This window comes from Pseudochaenichthys georgianus, chromosome 8, assembly GCF_902827115.2.
Source record: "Pseudochaenichthys georgianus chromosome 8, fPseGeo1.2, whole genome shotgun sequence".
Taxonomy (NCBI): Eukaryota; Metazoa; Chordata; class Actinopteri; order Perciformes; family Channichthyidae; genus Pseudochaenichthys; species Pseudochaenichthys georgianus.
In genome coordinates, this window is record NC_047510.2 from 17,211,898 (window position 1) to 17,232,626 (window position 20,729).

General features: G+C 42.9%; 1 protein-coding gene across 1 annotated transcript; it reads left to right on the top strand.

The window, feature by feature from the left end:
• The first annotated feature begins 388 nt into the window (after positions 1–388).
• On the top strand, positions 389–19,404 carry map3k3 (mitogen-activated protein kinase kinase kinase 3). Its single transcript, XM_034089228.2, has 17 exons — positions 389–1,609; positions 5,044–5,124; positions 5,634–5,755; positions 6,593–6,633; positions 7,295–7,394; positions 7,731–7,844; positions 8,051–8,171; positions 9,001–9,134; positions 9,442–9,515; positions 9,648–9,715; positions 10,119–10,214; positions 10,353–10,514; positions 10,979–11,127; positions 11,860–11,991; positions 15,546–15,675; positions 15,810–15,987; positions 17,042–19,404. Exons 2-17 carry the CDS (start codon positions 5,121–5,123, stop codon positions 17,268–17,270), a joined length of 1,854 nt encoding a protein of 617 aa, XP_033945119.1. The 5' UTR covers positions 389–1,609; positions 5,044–5,120; the 3' UTR covers positions 17,271–19,404.
• The last annotated feature ends 1,325 nt before the right edge of the window (positions 19,405–20,729 follow it).

Below are 20,729 nucleotides of genomic sequence, written 5' to 3' on the forward strand. Positions count from 1 at the left end.
TAGGTAAGGGTTAACAGGTTAACAACATAAAGACATCAACAAAAGATGTGCATGGAAAATTTGTGTTTTGCAGGGAATACGATCTATGGAGTCAATGTGGGCATACATGTATAGTAGTTATTAATGTTTACTGTTGCATCAATAATAGAAAGGAATATTTAATAGAAGGTATATATTAATAGAAAAAACACTTTTGCTTAAAGAATATGAATACTTCCCCTACCACTGGTGCATCAATATAATGGCAAAAAGCTGCGTGGATGTGCACAATGATACCTTAAATATGGATTTTCCTATAATTATGAAGGCAGCACGAGAGCGATCTACGTCACAACTGGTCCGCCCCTTTAACAATATCGTGAGCGCGCTTGCAGAAAGATTTCGACCGAGTAACAGCGCGCTCCCGATGCAGCACGGCGTTTATTTAGATACTTTAGTAACCAGAAATCCCCCTGGGAATAAATCCATGTTTTTACACCCGTATGGGGGACGGAGAGTGAAGTATTTGGAAAACATGGACACGACTTTGGAGTAAAGTGTTCACGACTTGTTGAAGTGTAAAAAAGCGGGTTCCGGTGGCGATATTTTTTCTGTCAGGAAGTTTGACGTATTCGGCTGGAGATTATTTGTTACTTTGTTTTGCTTTGGGGGGGGGGCAGTTGTGGACTGCAGTCTGCTACAGAAACTGCACGCAAACTCTGACTCCGAGAAAAGACTGCGTTTTCTTTCACATTAGAGTCAGTTTTAATACTTTTAGCAACCGTAATTTACGTACGAAGCTCTGCGAGGTGTAAAACATCGATGGAGTTAATCGAACTCCCCTAAAATAAATCGAGGTTATGTGTACAACAACGTATATTTGAGCCAGTTTTTGCAACATGTCGCGCACTTAATAAAGTATACTTCTTATGCATTCACATGCATTCTTATATGTTTTTTTAAAACCATATTTAAGTTGCAATGAGATGACAGTATATGCAGAATAAGGATATCTGCAGCCTGCTGTATTGTGGACTCCAACCTGGCAACGCAAAGAAGGAAAATCTGCAAATTTAGCAGGAAGAGGGGCTATCAAAATCACGGAAATCGTTCGGTCTTTTCCTCTGGCGAAGCTGTTGCTTACAAATGGCTTTCAAACAGGCCATACAGTTATTATTACACCTTTCTTGGTGGTTTTTGTGCTCCGTGATTGGCGGTATCCAGCGCCCTGATCTGCATGCTTAGCAGAGTCGTCTGTGAACAATGCAAACATGTTTTGGAAATTTAAGTTTTCCAAAGGTCCGAGGCTGCAGCGTATCAGGAGTTAGTCTCTGGGACACAGCTGGAGAAGCCTGATGTAGCCTGCTTTTTTCCCATTGGAACATTTTCTGTGTACAAATCACAGCTGTCTGTTTGTTTTTACAACCTGGAGACTATCCGTTTGTGTGAGTGCGTTAATTTTCCGTTGAAGAAGAAGAGTTATCTGGGGGGGGGTCAGCCCCGCCATGGCGCCCCACTCTCACACACGCTCACCGGTGTGACGGTCTGCCGGTGGACACCGATGGACGTGAATGACGGCTGGAACTACTGCGTCATCCCTGCTGCGAGACACCGGTGACGCAAACCACAGGTGAGAGTTGTGCAAGTGACAGTGATGACAGGTATTTGATGATTGAATTATGCTGCATTCAGGTCATGTGGGAACATTTTTAACTACAGGTTGTGCCAATTCTCCGATTTCAATTAAAGTGTGTGTGTGTGTGTGTGTGTGTGTGTGTGTGTGTGTGTGTGTGTGTGTGTGTGTGTGTGTATGTGTGTGTGTGTGTGTGTGTGTGTGTTTGTGTGTGTGTGTGTGTGTTTGTGTGTGTGTGTGTGTGTGTGTGTGTGTGTGTGTGTGTGTGTGTGTGTGTGTGTGTGTGTGTGTGTGTGTGTGTGTGTGTGTGTGTTCACTGTTAGAAAGTATGATATACAAATGTATATGATTGTATGTTAACGTTGAAACAGTATAAGTAAATAAACATTTTAATTAAAAACATTTAAACAAATCTTACATATAAGATCAAATACATATTTATATAGGCGTACTGAATCAAATATACATGGCCGAATATGAGCAAAACTCGTTCTAGGATTCGTTTAATAAACACTGTCTTCAATCACATTCCCTGCGTTCATTTATCTTCATTTACACAGGGTCGGTTGGCCGAGCATGCATCCTCAATTACAGCACCACCATGTTTACATTTGGACAGAACACTTCATTATTTAACAAAACAACATCAAACAGAACACATAATTGTTTTTTTAAAGTCACATGCTTGTATATGTAATTAATTGAGTATGGGTTTTAATTTACTTATTAAGGAAGTATTTTACCAATAGTAAATGAGACTGCTTCACAATCAGCAATCCTTCTAGAGTAGTTCCTGATGCACCATTGAAAGGAAGTGCAGTGAAATATGTATCTAATTTTCAGAGGTAAATTAGGTACATAATTCACTTTATTATTTATTGGGAAAAGCACCAATAAATAAAGCTTCCAATTAAGTAGAGAGTTATTCATGGTCTGCAATAAGTCCTTTGCATTCATTTGAAATGTATGTACTCAAATACTTACAAGTGTAGGGCTTAATTTGTCCGGTTTGAACACTTTAAACATAAAATAAGAATGAGATGTGGTTGTTGTTCATTGTAGTTAAACTATAAGCCCTCTCTGTGATAGTGTCATGGGTTGTTATTGACATGTAAAGATAGATGTTTATAGCTGTGCCAACTGGATACAGGTATGGACCTCAGAAGGCCCTCCGACTTTTTCTCTCTGATCTTTGTTAACTTTTCTATAACCTTCACATGTTGTCATCTGTAATGCAGAATAGGAAGATTTTAAAAACTCCTTGTGATTTTGTAGAGCTTATCTCTCGGCATCTTTCTATACAAATACATCTGTATGTATGTATGTATTGAAACATTACAAGCAACATTTGAAACTTTAGCCAAGGCAAGTAACGAGATTTTGAGACTGTTAACATTGCAATATTCAAATGTGGTGGGTTACCTTGAACCCAAAACACGTGCACCTGAAACAGGAGAGTCATCAGGCCAGAATTTTGCTGCGAAGCACTGAGTCCAGATGCATGACTGGCCAAAGACAGAGTAAGAACTGTGGCTGGGAAAAACAGCCTCAGACTAAACACCTCTCAAAGCAGACAGAAAAGAGAGGGGGGAAGAAAATCCATGTAAATCCTGCTAGTCCTGGAAATGTGATACAAGAAAAATAAAGCGGGCACAGCTGACTGGACTGGTAGAGCGCAGCCTCTTTCTCCATTGAATTCTCTGCATTCCACCTGGGAGGTAATTAAAAGCAGGGGACAGCAGAGGGTCTCTGGGGGAATGGACAGGGAGGATAGTTGTTGTGTTGTTGACTTCAAGGGAACCTGAGGTACACACATCTCCAGCATTACCTCTACTGATGAGATGATGGCTCTGAGAGTCCTAAAGTGATTGTACATCCATGCAACTTGCACACTTAAACAGGGGATAATATGGCACAACAAGGTTACATAAGTTACAACATTTTAAAAGAGGGTAATATGAAACTTACATTTCAAAAGTAAACTTCCAAACCCTGGGCACATGCATGAAGTTCAAAGGGTTGAAGGACTTAGGTACTTGGCACCTATACTCCATTGGCAGGAGAACATGAGAGAGCGGGAGCCTGAAAGCAGCGTGGTAACGGTCCGCCAACCACAGACAGACATGCCTGGCATTCCTGTGGGTGATTATTACCCAGAATCCACAGAGTCAATGAGTTGCCGCAGGTACCGATGCTCACCGTTTTCTTCTCAAAAAGCCTTCGGACTGTGCCAGTCTATCCTAAGTGTGCTCACAGTTCCAGAAACCCAAAATGACCAAAGGCCACTTTATCATTGTCTATTACAGAACTGCCAAATCAGCATTTAGTGCAACAGCAATCCCTGGCTTCAAGTTTCAGAGCATGAAGATAATCCCAAGGAGTTTCACAAAATGAGATATGCAGGTTTGAAATGTTTCATAAAGAGAATTTGAGTTGTGGTATCCTCCCCTGCAGAGATAAGTTAAGGTAGAGATGTTGGGTGATTGTCTTTTGATTGCAATACCTTTTTACCAACCAATGTTTTCCATCATATTTTGTGATTGTGAAAACTAAGTTTGTGTTCTCCTTTGTTAAATTACTCAGTATTCCTCAGGGTTGTGAGAATCAGCATTTCGATCTCCCTGTTTGTATCTCACAAACAGAACATTGACAATAAAGTTGACTTTGACTTGGCTTTGAATTCAATTTCTTAACAATACAGATTTGGGGAAACCCTCTTCATAAAAGGAAATGCCTCACTTTATAGTGCTGTTGACGGCATATACGAGGCCGGTAATATTGCCCTGTTAACAATGGAGCTATAACCCAGCTGAGTTGGGGGTTTTTGCAGCTCGTGCAATCAGAGAGGTTTAAAGCTGGTAGATATTTAAAATGGATGAAAACTCCATGTTAAACTTCCCTTTTAAACCGTGCCATACTGATCACTGCCAGTGCAGCTTGAATTTCAGCCGTTTCCAATTGTCATGTTTTTTCTTGTGCAAAACACACAATTCACATTCTCATGCATTGCACACTTTCTCATTCACTCAAGGTTCAGGTCACTCACTCAGACACATCTTTAGGTATGTGTTGTGCAGGCTTAGATTACATGTTTTTTAAATGTCTGCAAGGAACTATGAAAAAAGGTACTGCAAAAGAACATTTGGTTCTGTTAGTTCACAGTAAACAATGTTCTGTCTTTTCTTTTACTTGCATATCATAAAATAGGGTTGAAGCCACATTGTCATCAAAACCTTCAGTTTATTCCCCATTTCTTAGTCCTAATGTTAATAATATTTACCACTGAGTAATGTTTTATGGGCTGAGGTACTTGTATGCTGAACAACCTTTTTCATATGTCATCTCCTGTCTTACTCACATGCTTGCGTGCCATCGTAAGTTATTACACTCTTTATCTTAAAACAAATTCATTTTCTGTTTTACCACTCCAGGCTGTTGGTGAGTTTGCACACCACAGACGCGTTTCTGAGGACTTGCTTTGAAGACCACGTGAGCTAACATTGCCACAATGAGTAAGTTCTCTAAATTCTGATGTTAGAAAGACATTATGAGCATGGTTTTCTCTCAACATGAGATAAAGACGGACATACACTCACAACAAACACTATCCCTGAGGCCACGGCCTGTGAGAGCTGCTGCTCCAGACGCTGTCGGATGAAGGATTGCTTGTCTGCGTTATGGAGATGGGGTCTGGTTCTCTCTGCTGCCCCAGGACTGTATGATGTCTGTCCAAGCTTCACAAGGAGAATATTTTCTCTCCATGAGCTAGTGCAGCCAAGGCAGAGCTTGCCCTGAGATCAAACATGGGAATAGGCATATCAAAAACACTGCAGGGCTCCCTCATTTGCCTCAAATACCCTGTCACAGGATAGTCTCAATATGGATGTAGTTAAAAATGTTTTGCAGAAATGACTTTGAGGGGCTGATGCCGCTCTCTGTCCATCAAATAGACACACAAAGGCCATCCATTATCCAATCCACACTCTAATTGTGTATTTTCCCAACTCATTATCCTCTTTAGACGAGAGGCAGGCTCTCCACTCTATAATGAAGGACCTGGTTGCCCTCCAGATGACGCGGCGCCAGCCTGTGTTGTCATATGACAGCAACAAACCCAAGATACCTGCCCAGGCCAACAGACAGGTGCGGTACAACCACATCACCAGAAATCAAACATTTGATAGCACTGTAGGTCTTACTGTAGATTCCGTCCACAGCATGAATGAAAAGCTTAACACACGTGTTGAGATTTGCTTCAAAATTAAACAGTTAAGAGTCTTTAAGTTGTGTTTGGTATATATTACAATACCTTTTAATATTCAGGAGAGTCTTAAATGCTGAGAAATTATGTTTTTTCTTAATGACCAGTGGTCTGTCAATGTTAGTATTACATTGTTAGACCTCTGCTACAAAGAGTGTAACTAAAGCGCTTGTGCAAGTATATTCGTGTTTTATAGTATTTCCCCTAGACGACACAACTAGATAATTTAACATAGTGATACATGAAGTCCCAAGATAACCACCCACTGATTAATAAATTGAGTTATTTTCACCTTCTTTTCTAAAAATATATCTTGCCTGTATAGGATAAGTAGCCCACCCTCACTTTCTACTGCAGCTGCAGCCACGGAAAACAGCCAAAGCAGACAACTCATGTGCAATGTAATGTTTGCTTAAATCCAGAGATTTCCCCCCTGGGAAACCCATTCTCTCCCGTGTTCCCACTTCAATAACTTGGTTACTAGGGAATAGTTTGGACTTGTTATAAGTGGAAGTGGGTTTTTTGGCAAGTGATGTAGCGATGGAGGAGGTGCAGAGTGATATTTCTTCCCAGTGAATACTCTTTGTGTAAGGTCAATAAGGCAGTGCATGAGTAAGTCAGTCTTTTTAAGTTTTCTCTTTTGGGAAAAACACATCTCTGATAGTTACGATGGTCATTTAATTGTGCTAGTGTGTTGAGTGTTATCTGTTTTCTTTCAGGACGATGTCAGGATAAAGTTTGAGTTCTCAGGAGAGAGGAGGTACGTTGTGTGTGTGTGTGTGTGTGTGTGTGTGTGTGTGTGTGTGTGTGTGTGTGTGTGTGTGTGTGTGTGTGTGTGTGTGTGTGTGTGTGTGTGTGTGTGTGTGTGTGTGTGTGTGTGTGTGTGTGTGTGTGTGTGTGTGTGTGTGTGTGTGTGTGTGTGGTGTGTGTGTGTGTGTGTGTGTGTGTGTGTGTGTGTGTGTGTGTGTGTGTGTGTGTGTGTGTGTGTGTGTGTGTGTGTGTGTGTGTGTGTGTGTGTGTGTGTGTGTGTGTGTGTGTGTGTGTGTGTGTGTGTGATGCATCATGCATATCTAAGGGGGAGAGAGAGCATAAACTCGCACAGAGACATAAACACACTCAGGCATGCTGTCCTCGTCACATGTTCCAGTTCATGAGAAAGACTAAGACCAGCACTTAATTCAGACTGGTATGTGCGCTGGAGGATGGAAGGGGAAAAGGACTGTGGTTAGTCTGTGGCTGCCAGCACAGACCTCAAATATGCAAGGTGTACTTGGAGGAATCTGCACACACTACAAACAGCAGCTTGTGTGTATTTTGCGTGCACATGTGTAAGTCGAAAGCTGTTTCCTTAACAGCCGGTACAAATCTCTTCTAAAACGTTTGTTTATGATTTCTTGCTTCTTGTTTTGTGTAATGTGTAGGATCCTGATGTTTGGAAGGCCTGTGCAGTTTGAGGAAATCCACCAGAAAGTAAAGACTGTCTTTGGCCAGCAGCTTGACCTGCACTATATGAACAATGAGGTAAAGTGGAGAGCTGGATAAGGTTTGGATTATTATAAATCTATATATTTTATAAAGTTATTGATTCATTTTCCAACAATCAACTGATAGTTTTCGCTCTACAATCAATTCCAAATATGTTTGTGTGAATCTACACGTATTTCATTTACGAGAATTAAAATAAAATCGTATTTTGTGGGTCCGTGTGTATGCAAGTGTTAACACATTTAAACATTGGTACATTTAACAATGTTTCAAAAAGCGTTTGTATGCTTTTGAATCTTATGTATGTGGTTGTTTATATATATATGTTTTGTTGATATTGATGTTTTCTGTGTTTGTCTTGTTTCCTCGCAGTTGTCCATCCCCCTGCGAGACCAGGATGACCTGGACAAGGCAATCGACCTGCTGGACCGCAGCTCCAACATGAAGAGCATCAGGATCATGCTGCTCACTCAGGAGCACAGCAATGTAATACACGCACACACACACATACTCACACACTCACCCACTGGGCATGCATTTACAGCGTATTGTTGCACCACTGACATTTCTTCACCATTGAGCCATGTTTTGTGAAATCAAAGTTCCTCATTACTGGCTTGCTGACATGAAGTTTCATCGTGTGTTGAATGTTTTTTAAGCCTACTATTCTCCTCTCCTCCTTCCCACTACAGGCCCCCTCCCCCTCCCACCACGTGCCGTGTAAGCAGGTGAGGGTCCAACCCTCACAGTCCACTGGAGACGTTAGCACGGCCTACCAATCGTCAGAGCCCAGGGGACGCCACCTATCAACTGGTACAAATCTTCACCCGCCATTCAACTTTCTTTTTAATCTTATCTCCAAAAAGAGTGTGAATCCAGTGACTAAAAGTAGGAAATATAAACACACGTTTTGATAATATTCAGTTTTGGCTAGCTGTCATGTCGTCGTGCTTTTGCCACTTTCTTTTTTACTTCCTGGATTTCCTTGTGTGTCGCCTTCTCTTTGGCTTCCCCTTTTAGCAATGGCTCCACTTCCTTTTCCCGTTCACCATCACTAGACGATGCCTGCTGGACATCAGCCAATCAGATTACAGAATGCTATTAGTGTCGTGGAGCAGTGGCCTGGTTTATGATGAAGTGACTGCAGGAAGGCCTCAGAGCTGGACTTTGACAGCACCATAAATATTAAGACTCTCAGTTGTTGCTCTTTTCACTCAGAATGGAAGCTATCAGTATTTGTACAGATGTTTTCTTTTTTCTTTTTGGGGGAGAGGGTTTCTAAATATTAAAATAACATTTATTCATGACAGTAGTTGCATGTATGTGAGTTGTATGAATGTGGCATCAAGTACTGCGTATTTGCTTTTAGTGCTGCTTGATGTCCAAATACATCTCAACATAAATGAAGAAGGCATTTTGTTAAAAATTAGGCAAATATCATTATCATGAAATCAACTGATTTCCTCACAGCATATTGTTGCTGTGTGTTTCAGGCCTGTAGAGGGCAGCAATAAAAAAGAGTTTAGTGGTGATGTGTGTGTGTGTATTAATCCTCCATTGTTTAGTGTAATTGTTGTAGTTGTGAGTTTTTTCTCATATATCTAATGTTTCCTTTATGATCTTTACTCCTTTCTTATCCTAGGTTCTCAGAACACCGGGCGAAGCTCACCGCCTCCTGGCTACGTGCCTGAACGCCAGCAGAGGATCGCCCGCCAAGGTTCATACACCAGCATCAACAGCGAGGGGGAGTTCATCCCTGAGACCAGCGATCAGTGTGTGAGTCATTGCTTCGATATTAAGAAAATCCACCTTAAAGTATAAATCACGTGTTGTGTATCTGAGATGTTATCCCATAAATACCTCGTCTTCAAAGGTTCAATACGTTTTCTTCAAGTTTGCAAGACACTGTAAAGGTGTTGGTAAAAGGTCAAACAAATGTGTCCATCTATACATTGCAAGAGGAGCCATTGAAACATGAGCTTATTGATTCAAGTGTTCTTAAATACATTCTGTTTTAAGGTGGAATTTGCTTTTGCTGAAATGAATGTGTGTTCACAAAGCACCTTTATTTCCCACTGTGCAGGTGCTGGATCCTTGGAGCAGTGCAGACAATTCTGTTTCTGGCAGCTGTCAGTCTTTAGACAGCAACTCAGACAGGTAGGAGTGCAGATCTGCCTGCCAGAGACTCACTTCTTCTTTCATATTTCTTATTTTTCTGGCTTTTATTTTATGTTATCACTCAAATGACAACATCTCTTACTCCTCTTCCTTTCTTCTCCTCTCGTCCAGCCCCTCACTGAGAAAGTCCCGAATGCATAGAGCAAAGAGTTATCCTGATAATCGTCAGGAGGGCTCAGGTGAGAGCTGCCATGATATTCTCATTCCCCGTTGGCAAATACTGTGTTCAAGCAATTCAGTCAGATATTATGAGTTGAAGCGTTCTTTGTGTTGATTTTTAACCATCAGGACACTGTGAGCGATGCATAAGAGTTCATGTGTTTACAGCAAACCAAAAGCCACATTTATAAAATAAAACTGTAAATACTAGTCCTGGCCAGGCCTTTTATAAATGAACCAAAGCTAATAAAATCTACAACTACAGTTATTTTTCAAGTCCAGATCTGCCTTGTTCTACAAAAGTATAGTCTTCAAGGGAGAGTCATAATGTAGCTCATGTGACTCAGTGAGCAACTGAGCTAAACTGTTTTAAATTACAGGCTAATCCTCCTGATCTTTGACCTTTTTGATATTTACTTTCAGACCGGGAGAATCATGTGTATGACAGGGTAGCAGGGAAAGGAGGCACCTTTCCTCGTAGGTATCACGTCTCCCTGCATCATAAAGACCACAGTGAAGGTAAGACCGGCATTGGTATCTTATCTGACAATGTAGCTTATTTCTCATGCTTTCTCTTTTGACCATTTCCTCTCTTAATCTCCTCTGTTTGTCATGAGATGTTTAACCTGGGCCATCCTCTTTCCTGCTCTCCTTCAGGCCGGCGGACGTTCCCGAGGATCCGCCGCCCCCAGGGGAACTTGTTCACTCTGGTGCCCTCGCGCCGGTCGCTCAATGGCAGCGAGGAGAGTGTGGGCAGCTGGCAGCATGTCGACGCTCAGGGCAGGCTGCGGCCTCAAGAGCGTCCTGTCGCGCACAAGTGTGAGTGTTGCTCCATTAAGACTCAAAACAAAGTGTCCTTATTATCTAGATAATGCATTGCAGGGTTCAATGGCTAATATATATACCTAATCATCGAATTAAGTTTTTCCTCGAGAGTTGACTTTTAGCAGGAAATTAGAAACGATACTTAAAAGGTGTGTCAGATTCCTATGCTAACTGTACCATATGCCAGGGCTATTCAATTGGCGGCCCGGGGTGATATTTACTGGCCCTTTGAGTATAATGTTAAAAAGTAATCAACGTACATTTTTTTTAAAGATTTCTTTTTGGGTCAGAGTGCCTTTATTCCAGAGAGGGTGTTAAATTGAGAGATAGAGGGGAAGACATTGCCTGAAAACTTTGGCGGGCTCGGGTTTCGAACCCACCTACTAGCTACTGTAGTGACAGCTCCTGTCATTTATCATTATTATTAACAAATAAACAGCGGTGATGTTTCTTTGCAGCACCCAGTGCTCCGATGACATGGCGGCGGGGGAAGCTTCTGGGCCAGGGAGCGTTCGGTCGTGTGTACCTGTGTTACGATGTGGATACTGGGAGAGAACTGGCTGCCAAGCAGGTCCAGTTTGATCCAGAGAGTCCTGAGACGAGCAAGGTGAGGCACATGGAGATCAAATGTTCATGTTTTCACAGACACAGAAAGCTTGGTTGTCTTATGCCTTCCCCTTTCATCTTTCTGGTACTGAGGGAGAAGATAACCACTATTTACAATTCGATATTAACTCAAGTTGCTATAAAAACATGACTTTGAAATCCAAGTGAAAACAACTTTTTACTGATGAAGCGTAGAAGAGATTATTTTCTTCCCTCAACCCCCCTCTTCCCCATTTTAATGGGTTTTCCTGTCTTCCACAGAGGAAAAATGCACTTTCACTTCCTGTGTCTAAAAAGGAGACGGATGTTGTGGTGGGGGGGGGGGGCGGTCATTGCCTTGGCCTTTCATTACCCCTTCACCCCCTCCCAGCTTGTAGCACATTTGAATCTGTTGTTTCTTTAAAACCGGCTTCTGTGTTGGGATAATGTGACTTCCCTCTCTTCTATTGGGGGACTGTGCAATTGGTATAAATCTACTCTCTTTACTCAAGGTTTCACATTTGGCTCAACATGCAGCGATTAATAACTGTTTGTCATTCCTGTGTTTATGGTTAGATGTGTTGTCATCAGCAGTAACAGATATGACAGAGCATTCATGTCTCTGGCATGTCCGGAAAGTGCATTTTGTTTACAAATGAAAACAACGCGGCATTGTTCAGAAATCTGAGCTTTTATGTCTGAGCGGTTGAGTCTTCGTGTTGTAATCTCCCTGCTTCTCATTGTGTCTGTACAGGAGGTGAGCGCTTTGGAGTGTGAAATCCAGTTGCTGAAAAATCTGCACCACGAGCGCATTGTTCAGTACTACGGCTCTCTGAGGGACCACAATGAGAAGACCCTCACCATCTTCATGGAGTACATGCCGGGGGTGAGTCCCAGCAGATTTTATTCTCTGAGATCCAGCTAGGGAACAGATAAATGTTGTTTTTCGCTGGTTGAACAAATGACAATAATTCCCTAACCTCAGTTTATTTGTTCAAAGACAAGTTGGCATCCAACATTATGTCACAGGGCAATTATTTAAAGCCAAAAAAGACATGAGTAAGGCAAACGGAGGGCATCCATTTGTTCCCATGACTAAATGTTTTGATTTGATATTCATCTGGTGATGTTGGCATTAGGAAGTGTGATTTGGCATATCTGAGACTCTGACTGTTGTGTGTGCTTATGCACCCAACAGCAGTTCAGAGTATTCGGCCTTCTTGGAGACCCTGGAAAGAGTCCTGTATGGGGCTCCTGAAGGGGACTCCTTAGTCTTGCTGGGAGACTTCAACGCACATGTGGGCAATGATGGAGACACTTGGAGGGGCGTGATTCGGAGGAACGGCCCCCCTGATCTGAACCGGAGTGGTGGTTTGTTACTGGACTTCTGTGCTAGTCATGGATTGGCCATAACAAACACCATGTTCGAACATAAGGATGCTCATAAGTATACGTGGTACCAGAGCACCCTAGGCAGAAGGTCCATGATCGATTTCGTTATCGTATCATCGGACCTGAGGCCGTATGTTTTGGACACTCGGGTAAAGAGAGGGGCGGAGTTGTCAACTGATCACCATCTGGTGGTGAGTTGGGTCGAGTGGCGGGGGAAGCCTCTGGATAGACCTGGTAAGCCCAAACGTGTAGTTCGGGTGAACTGGGAACGTCTGGAGGAGGCCCAAGTTCAGGAGGCCTTCAACTCACACCTCCGGCGGAGCTTTTCGGGCATTCCTGTGGAGGTTGGGGACATTGAACCAGAGTGGTCGGTGTTCAAAGCCTCTATTGCCGAAGCCGCGGTGGGGAGCTGTGGTCTCAAGGTCCTAGGTGCCTCAAGGGGCGGTAACCCTCGAACCTCCTGGTGGACACCGGTGGTCAGGGAAGCCGTCCGACTGAAGAAGGAGGCCTTCAGGGATTTGTTATCCCGGGGGACTCCCGAGGCAGTTGCAAGGTACCGACAGGCCCGAAGGGCAGCAGCCTCATCCGTGGCCGAGGCAAAGCAGCGGGTGTGGGAGAAGTTTGGAGAAGACATGGAGAAGGACTTTCGGGCGGCACCAAAGTTGTTCTGGAAAACTGTCCGACACCTCAGGAGGGGGAAGCAGGGGACCATCCAAGCTGTGTACAGTAAGGATGGGACGTTGTTGACCTCAACTGATGGAGTGTTGGGGCGTTGGAAGGAACACTTTGAGGAACTCCTGAACCCGACAACTCCGCCCTCTATGTTAGAGGCAGAGCTGGAGTATGACGGGGGATCAACACCAATCTCCCGGGGGGAGGTCACTGAGGTCGTTAAACAACTCCACAGTGGCAAAGCCCCGGGGGTGGATGAGATCCGCCCGGAAATGCTGAAGGCTCTGGGTGTTGAGGGACTGTCATGGTTGACACGTCTCATCAACGTTGCGTGGAAGTCGGAAACGGTACCGAAGGAGTGGCAGACCGGGGTGGTGGTCCCCCTTTTCAAAAAGGGGGATCAGAGGGTGTGTGCCAATTACAGAGGCATCACACTACTCAGCCTCCCCGGGAAAGTTTACTCCAAGGTACTTGAAAGGAGGGTCAGGCCGATTGTCGAACCTCAGATTGAGGAGGAACAATGCGGATTCCGTCCTGGTCGTGGAACGACGGATCAGCTTTTTACTCTCGCAAGGATCCTGGAGGGGGCCTGGGAGTACGCTTATCCGGTCTACATGTGTTTTGTAGACTTGGAGAAGGCGTATGACCGGGTTCCCAGGGAGGTACTGTGGGAGGTGCTGCGGGAGTATGGGGTGAGGGAGTCTCTACTCAGGGCCATCCAATCTCTGTACTCCCAAAGCGAGAGCTGTGTCCGGGTCCTCGGCAGTAAGTCGGACCCATTTCCGGTGAGGGTTGGCCTCCGACAGGGCTGCGCTTTGTCACCAATCCTGTTTGTAATATACATGGATCGGATTTCGAGGCGTAGTCGTGGGGGGGGGGGTCTGCAGTTCGGTGGACTAAGGATTGCACCACTGCTTTTTGCAGATGATGTGGTTCTGATGGCTTCATCGGTCTGCGACCTTCAGCACTCACTGGATCGGTTCGCAACCGAGTGTGAAGCGGCTGGGATGAGGATCAGCACCTCCAAATCTGAGGCCATGGTTCTCAGCAGGAAACCGATGGACTGTTCACTCCAAGTAGGGAATGAGTCCTTACCCCAAGTGAAGGAGTTCAAGTATCTCGGGGTCTTGTTCTCGAGTGAGGGAACAATGGAGCGTGAGATGGGCCGGAGAATCGGAGCAGCGGGAGCGGTATTGCAGTCACTTTACCGCACCGTTGTGACGAAAAGGGAGCTGAGCCAGAAGGCAAAGCTCTCTGTCTACCGGGCCATTTTCGTTCCTACCCTCACCTATGGTCATGAAGGATGGGTCATGACCGAAAGAACGAGATCGCGGATACAAGCGGCCGAGATGGGTTTCCTCCGCCGGGTGGCTGGTGTCTCCCTTAGAGATAAGGTGAGAAGTTCGGTCATCAGGGAGGGACTCGGAGTTGAGCCGCTCCTCCTTCGCGTCGAAAGAAGCCAGTTGAGGTGGTTCGGGCACCTAGTTAGGATGCCACCTGGGCGCCTCCCTAGGGAGGTGTTCCAGGCACGTCCAGCTGGGAAGAGACCAAGGGGTAGACCTAGGACCAGGTGGAGGGATTATATCTCTTCGCTGGCCTGGGAGCGCCTTGGGATCCCCCAGTCAGAGCTGGTTGATGTCGCCAGGGAAAAGAAAGTTTGGGGCTCTCTGCTGGAACTGCTACCCCCGCGACCCGACCACGGATAAGCGGGAGAAGATGGATGGATGGATGGATGGATTTGGCATATTTCCTCTGTTCCTTCCATCTGAAATGATGCCCATTATTAAGTTAAATACCTTTTTTCTTTTCAACTGCAGATACTTTTCCAGGAACCTTTTCTAGGAACTCAGTAACATTGTTTCAGTTTGGGGATACTGAGCCATAGTTGTGTAACCAACTTCTTTCAGGACTAAATAAGTAGTGAGATTAAAGAGATAATGAAAGATTGCGTTACGTACTAAAGCAGGTCAAGAACCAGAAGAAACAAACGTCAGATTGTTGCAGTCAGTCAGTTCTAGTTCTTGGCATCCACAAATAATGACCATCGAGCAGATCAACGCCGAGTAGTCTCTCGATCAACCCAAGATTGTTGTTTTCCAATATCAATTCAAGCACGCATCAGCTAAATTACACTGCAAACAATGTGATTACTTTTGTTTGTTTATCAGTCTATTTTTACATGACTACTTTTTCTCAATTAACTTACTTTCTCCAAATGTGACATTTTCTAAGTTTTGTTCTATATGTGTTTCTTTTTACATCCTGACTGTGTTCCCGGTTTAGACCTTCAGTGAGGGGGTAGACTGGTGGTCTTAAATCGTAATGTGCTCACAGTGTGTGTGCTGGTGTGTTTAGCATTTGCTTGTTTCCTATCAGGGTTCAGTCAAAGATCAGCTGAAGGCCTACGGGGCGTTGACAGAAAACGTGACGCGGAAGTACACAAGACAGATCCTGGAGGGCATGTCCTATCTGCACAGCAACATGATCGTACACCGGGACATCAAAGGTAGTCCTGTTAATACACAGGGGCTAGAGTAACCATTTTGACACTAGATCAATGTTTAGACAGAGTTTTGATATACACATGTTTGACAGTATGTGAAAGGGGATCAAATATTTACGTGTTCCATGTCAACTCAGGTGCCAACATCCTGCGGGATTCAGAGGGCAACGTGAAGCTCGGAGACTTTGGAGCCAGCAAGAGGCTGCAGACCATCTGCATGTCTGGCACCGGCATCCGCTCTGTGACCGGCACCCCGTACTGGATGAGCCCCGAGGTGATCAGTGGAGAGGGCTACGGGAGGAAAGCTGACGTCTGGTAAGACCAGGAGATGCACAGCGCTCCAGCTCAATGTTTGATCCCAGATAATCAAGTACAGTACATGTTTCAGGGATATAAGTCTTGCTTAAGCTATATTTATATTAGGTAAGAAGGTCTTCTAATTGAAGCAGTTTCTCGGAGCACAAATTGTAGATTTTCATATTTATGCTTTCCCTAGCCAACTTAATTTAAATTATGTTTTTAAATAAGGTGCATACATCTCAATATTGAAATATATATATATAACCCATTTTGTTTAATACCTGGAAGAATACTTAATTGCTTACCCAAAGCTGTAGAGCAGATTATAAATGGTGCTGCTACTACCCTGCAGTTACCATGTCGATGTATCCTTGGGCAAGATAACCCCAAATTGCTCTTGATGGCATTGAAATGGTGTGTGAATGTGTGTGAGTGTTAGCTTCCTTGAGCAGGTAGCCCCTTGCATGGAAGCCCCTGCCTTCGTATGAATGTGTGTGAATGCGTGAAGGGTGTATTTATAAGCTCTTTGAGGACTCAGAAAGACCGGATACAAAATACATATAATGCAGTCCATTGTACTTGTGTGACTTCCATGAAAACACAAACATATTGGCTTTTTAAATGTAGTTGTTAGGTGTTGTATCATGTAGTAACCTTCATTCCCATCATCATTTTGAGTTGGTTCTAGTGGTAGAAGCTCTGTGCTCTCAGAGGGAAGATTTATAAAAAATAAAGTGAGTAAAGCCTGCAGTATGTAACCCACGGTCTACCACACTCCCACACAGAGCAGGCAACATTCCCTCATGCAATCTGATTGGGTGGTGAACCATGAGTGTTGTGATGTGATTGGCGAAGGCCAGTCAGACAGGTCGTAACAGAGGTTGGTATGTTCCAGGTTCTCAGTAAAGCTCCCATTCCTGTATGTGGTATTTGTTTCAGCTTGTTTTGTGACTAGATTACTTGCAGGCTTGTTGCTGTTCAGAGTCTTTATGGTTGATTGCACTTTGTGTAAGTCGCCTTATATAAAAGCGTCTGCTAAATGTATTTTAACGTCATTTCTTTTTTGTAGGAGCCTTGGTTGTACTGTGGTAGAGATGCTGACGGAAAAGCCTCCATGGGCTGAATACGAGGCCATGGCGGCCATATTCAAGATCGCCACCCAGCCCACCAACCCACTGCTGCCTTCACACACCTCGGACCAGGCACGGGACTTGATCAGCTGCATTTTTGTGGAGGCCAAACACAGACCCAGTGCTGAGGAGCTGCTCAGACATCCCTTCTCCCAGATTCTGTGCTGAAACCTGCCCGGTTTCTAACTTTTTAGCACAGACTAGCCTAATCGGTATCTGTAGCTTCCTTGGAACCCATCCATGGCAGAAATCCGGACGTGGAACTGGACTAGAAGTCAGTGTAAAACCCAACGTGCCTCTTCCCCCACGTCCAACAGCAACATCTATTTCTTGAATACCAATGCCAGTACATGCTCTTACACGAGTCACCACCAGGGGGAAACAAAACATTAAGTATCTGGTGGGCAGAGGATCCTTACAAACACTCTTATGTGCACAAATGATGCACTCCAAAGACAGCATCATTAAGTCATGCTACAGTTGTTTATTCATCCAGTTGCCTCTCCTGTATTTGCGTTCACTTCTTTGGGCAGGGATCAGGCATTTGACATCATTTCAAAGCTTCAGCACACACCTGGTGCACAACAGTGTTCATTATTCCCCCCCCTCCTCTTTGTCTAGTTTCTTTTTCAAGAAAACTAAGATCTTAGAGTAGTTAAAAGCTATGTTTGATGTATTGCTTACTAGATGATTGAGTATATTGAATGAAACACAGATGTTGGAGATATGTGTAGAGTAGCTACACTGGAGTTTATATAACAGAACAAGTCTTTATTTCAGTTCCACAATTTAACATCATTTAGTAAACCGGTAAAAATGTATAAGAGCAACAAGAAGTTTCTCCACTGACACGTTTTCTTTATCATAGTGCAGCAAAGTGGATGTTTTTTTCATCAAGATGGTTCGGTGAGTTTTGAAGACTCTGGAAATGCCTTCCAGAGTGGTGATTGTAATAATAGAGCTTCTAACTGAGGCTATGCAGCCACCGGACCTGATTTAAGTCAGAGATACAACTTGAAATGTTTCTCCAAAGCAGAAAACACTCCCTCCACAATCACTATTGCTGCCTCCTAACTGTAGAAGTATGAGGATGAGATATAACAGTGTCCGATGAGATGAGGGTGGATTTTTCTTTTTGACTTCTCTCTCATGTTTTACATTTCGCCTCAATGTGACTTATCCATCTACCTGCCATTCTCTTCTTGTAGCTCTTCAGCATCACAGGTGTTCTCAGCCGACAAAGTGCCAAAAAGGGGCCGATGAAATGCCTCAGACTTGTTCAGTTTTATACGAAAGTTGGGCAGATGCTTTAAACTGTTAAAAGTACAAAATATATTTCCGTTGGCTTTTGCCTAATATGTCTGGCCCAAACATTCCTGACTGAGAAGCCTTAGTTTGAGGATCCATTTTAAATCAGATGCACTTTTATGTCAAATGAATGTTTTTGTCCTCTTTACCAAATTCATAAATATTGTTAACTTCAAATGTGAAAAATGTTAAAACTTTATTTATATCCCCATGTCTATCCCAATTCGATGTTTTATAAGCCAATATGTATAAATATATTTTTTATATTTAGACTGTGTCATATCTAATGATACTTTCAGGACTAAGTAAATCATTGAAAGCAGCTGGTTTTGCAGACATTGGGGTTTATAAAAGAAGAATGGGTGAGAAACACACTCTGCCTGTCTGGTTCCTCTTCCAGCTAAAAAACCTTTCCACACATTCTTAGGAAACTTTTACTTATAACTTATAACGCTTTGACACATCGATAAGGTGTCATGAATGAAGCCTTTAACTGCTTAACTGCTGGGAGTACTTTTCTGTGATCTCAGTAATGAAAGCGTGTGTGAGCCAAAGACGAGCCGGATCAGAGCCAGTGCTGGAGCGCAGAGTTCCCTGTTCATCCCATACGACGACTTTGTTTATCCCAGGGTTCAGACGACTCCAGTATTTAATGAATTTCTGGGCAAAATGCTTCCTGCTGCCTTAAAGCTAATATAAGAACTTTCTCTGGGGCTGCTACAGGTTAAAGGCAGCTAAAATATGTTCAGTGTTTAAAAAAGTGTTATTTTTAAGGAAAAGACAGTAGGATAAAGAACCCTGTGGTAAGCAAATGAATACAAACTAGTTGTTTAGAGATCTATATATTATAAATGATGATGTATCACGACAGGACTTGCAGTGCAAAGTCGAATGTATCAAATGTATTTTACAGCAAGAAAAGAATAGTATGTTTTAATGAAAGTGTTTATATATTATATGTCATGCCCTCTCCAAAATAAATAGTTTTTAAGAAGTGTTTGTTGGTGTGTTTATGTGTAGGAGGATAGCTGTGGCTTGTTCAGAATCAGTGAGTCCAGTAAATGAAAGACTGACCTCATTGTTGGCAGTAGAAGCGACTTGATTGATGCACGCATTTCTTTCTCTTGCTCTCCCTCATTTATGTTCTTCCTTTTTTTCACATGAAGGAAAACAGAAGGCACACACAGGAAGGAGAGATTTCTGCAACAGTGTCTGGCTGTGAGATGGGAAAGCAGATTGTATTGAACAAAGGGCCTTTTTCTTGAGAGATGCATTGCTTTTGACAGGTTTGGTTTTTATTGCCTTTATGGATTGATTCATTCTGGTTAACCCTCACAATGAAAGATTCTAGACATGGCTACAGTGGATTGAAGTATTTTTCTGTTTAAGCTTTTGTTTGTTTTTCACAATGAAGCTGTACATGCAGCCTGTTTTTCATAAATAGATTAGTTTTCCCTCAAAATGAATCAATTCACTCTACCTGGTAAAAGACAAACGCAGAATTGTCAAAGAAATTATAGCAATATGCTTGAGGATGAACATTTCTGTATGTAATAATGTCCCTATATTAAGGCGGAACAGAAGGAGCTGGCAGCTGTTCAACATTCAAGGCGCTTTGTGAATGTTTGCCTCCCTCTGCGTCCCTCTCGCTCTTCAACCTTTAGATGTTATATGTCAAAGTATTTGTTTGAGCAGTTAAATCTTGAATTGAACATGTTGGGTTTGCATATAATGAATTATCAGCGATCACTTTAGTCCAGACTGAAATATTTCTGGAATTAAGATGATTGTCATTACATTTGGTGTCTGACATTCATGGTTCTCAGAGGGCAACATCCTATTGAGTATGTGAAATTTTCTCAAATATGCAATGGATTGCAATGACATTTGCACACACATTTATGTCCCTGCAGATGAACTGTAATTACTTTAGTGATTACTTAATGTTTCCTCTAGTGCCAAAAGTTGAATTCATCCAAGATGTGGATGTTTAACCAAATATCTGTCAAACTAATCAACTTCTGCCAATGTGATGGGAATCTGTAAGTCATAATGTGCAACTTTAAATAATGAATAATTATTTAAAAGGTAATTACTCTGTTTCTCAAAATAATGATGATGAATGTGTCTCAATATAAGGAGAAACTAAAAATAACAAATACTTATTTCAAAGTAATGACTTGGTATTTGGAACAAATAAAAAAATGATGGGTGTTTGAATATTGATACACAAACTGATGGTCATCGACTCTTTAAATGTGACTCAGATCTGATCAGATTTGGATCATTAAAAAGGTCTGAGAATCTTACCATGCTAGC

Excerpts from the sequence above, each read along its gene's own strand:
- map3k3 (XM_034089228.2), top strand. Across the intron at positions 5,756-6,592 it reads CTGCCCAGGCCAACAGACAG|GACGATGTCAGGATAAAGTT; the intron begins GTGCGGTACAAC and ends GTTTTCTTTCAG. Across the intron at positions 11,128-11,859 it reads AGAGTCCTGAGACGAGCAAG|GAGGTGAGCGCTTTGGAGTG; the intron begins GTGAGGCACATG and ends GTGTCTGTACAG.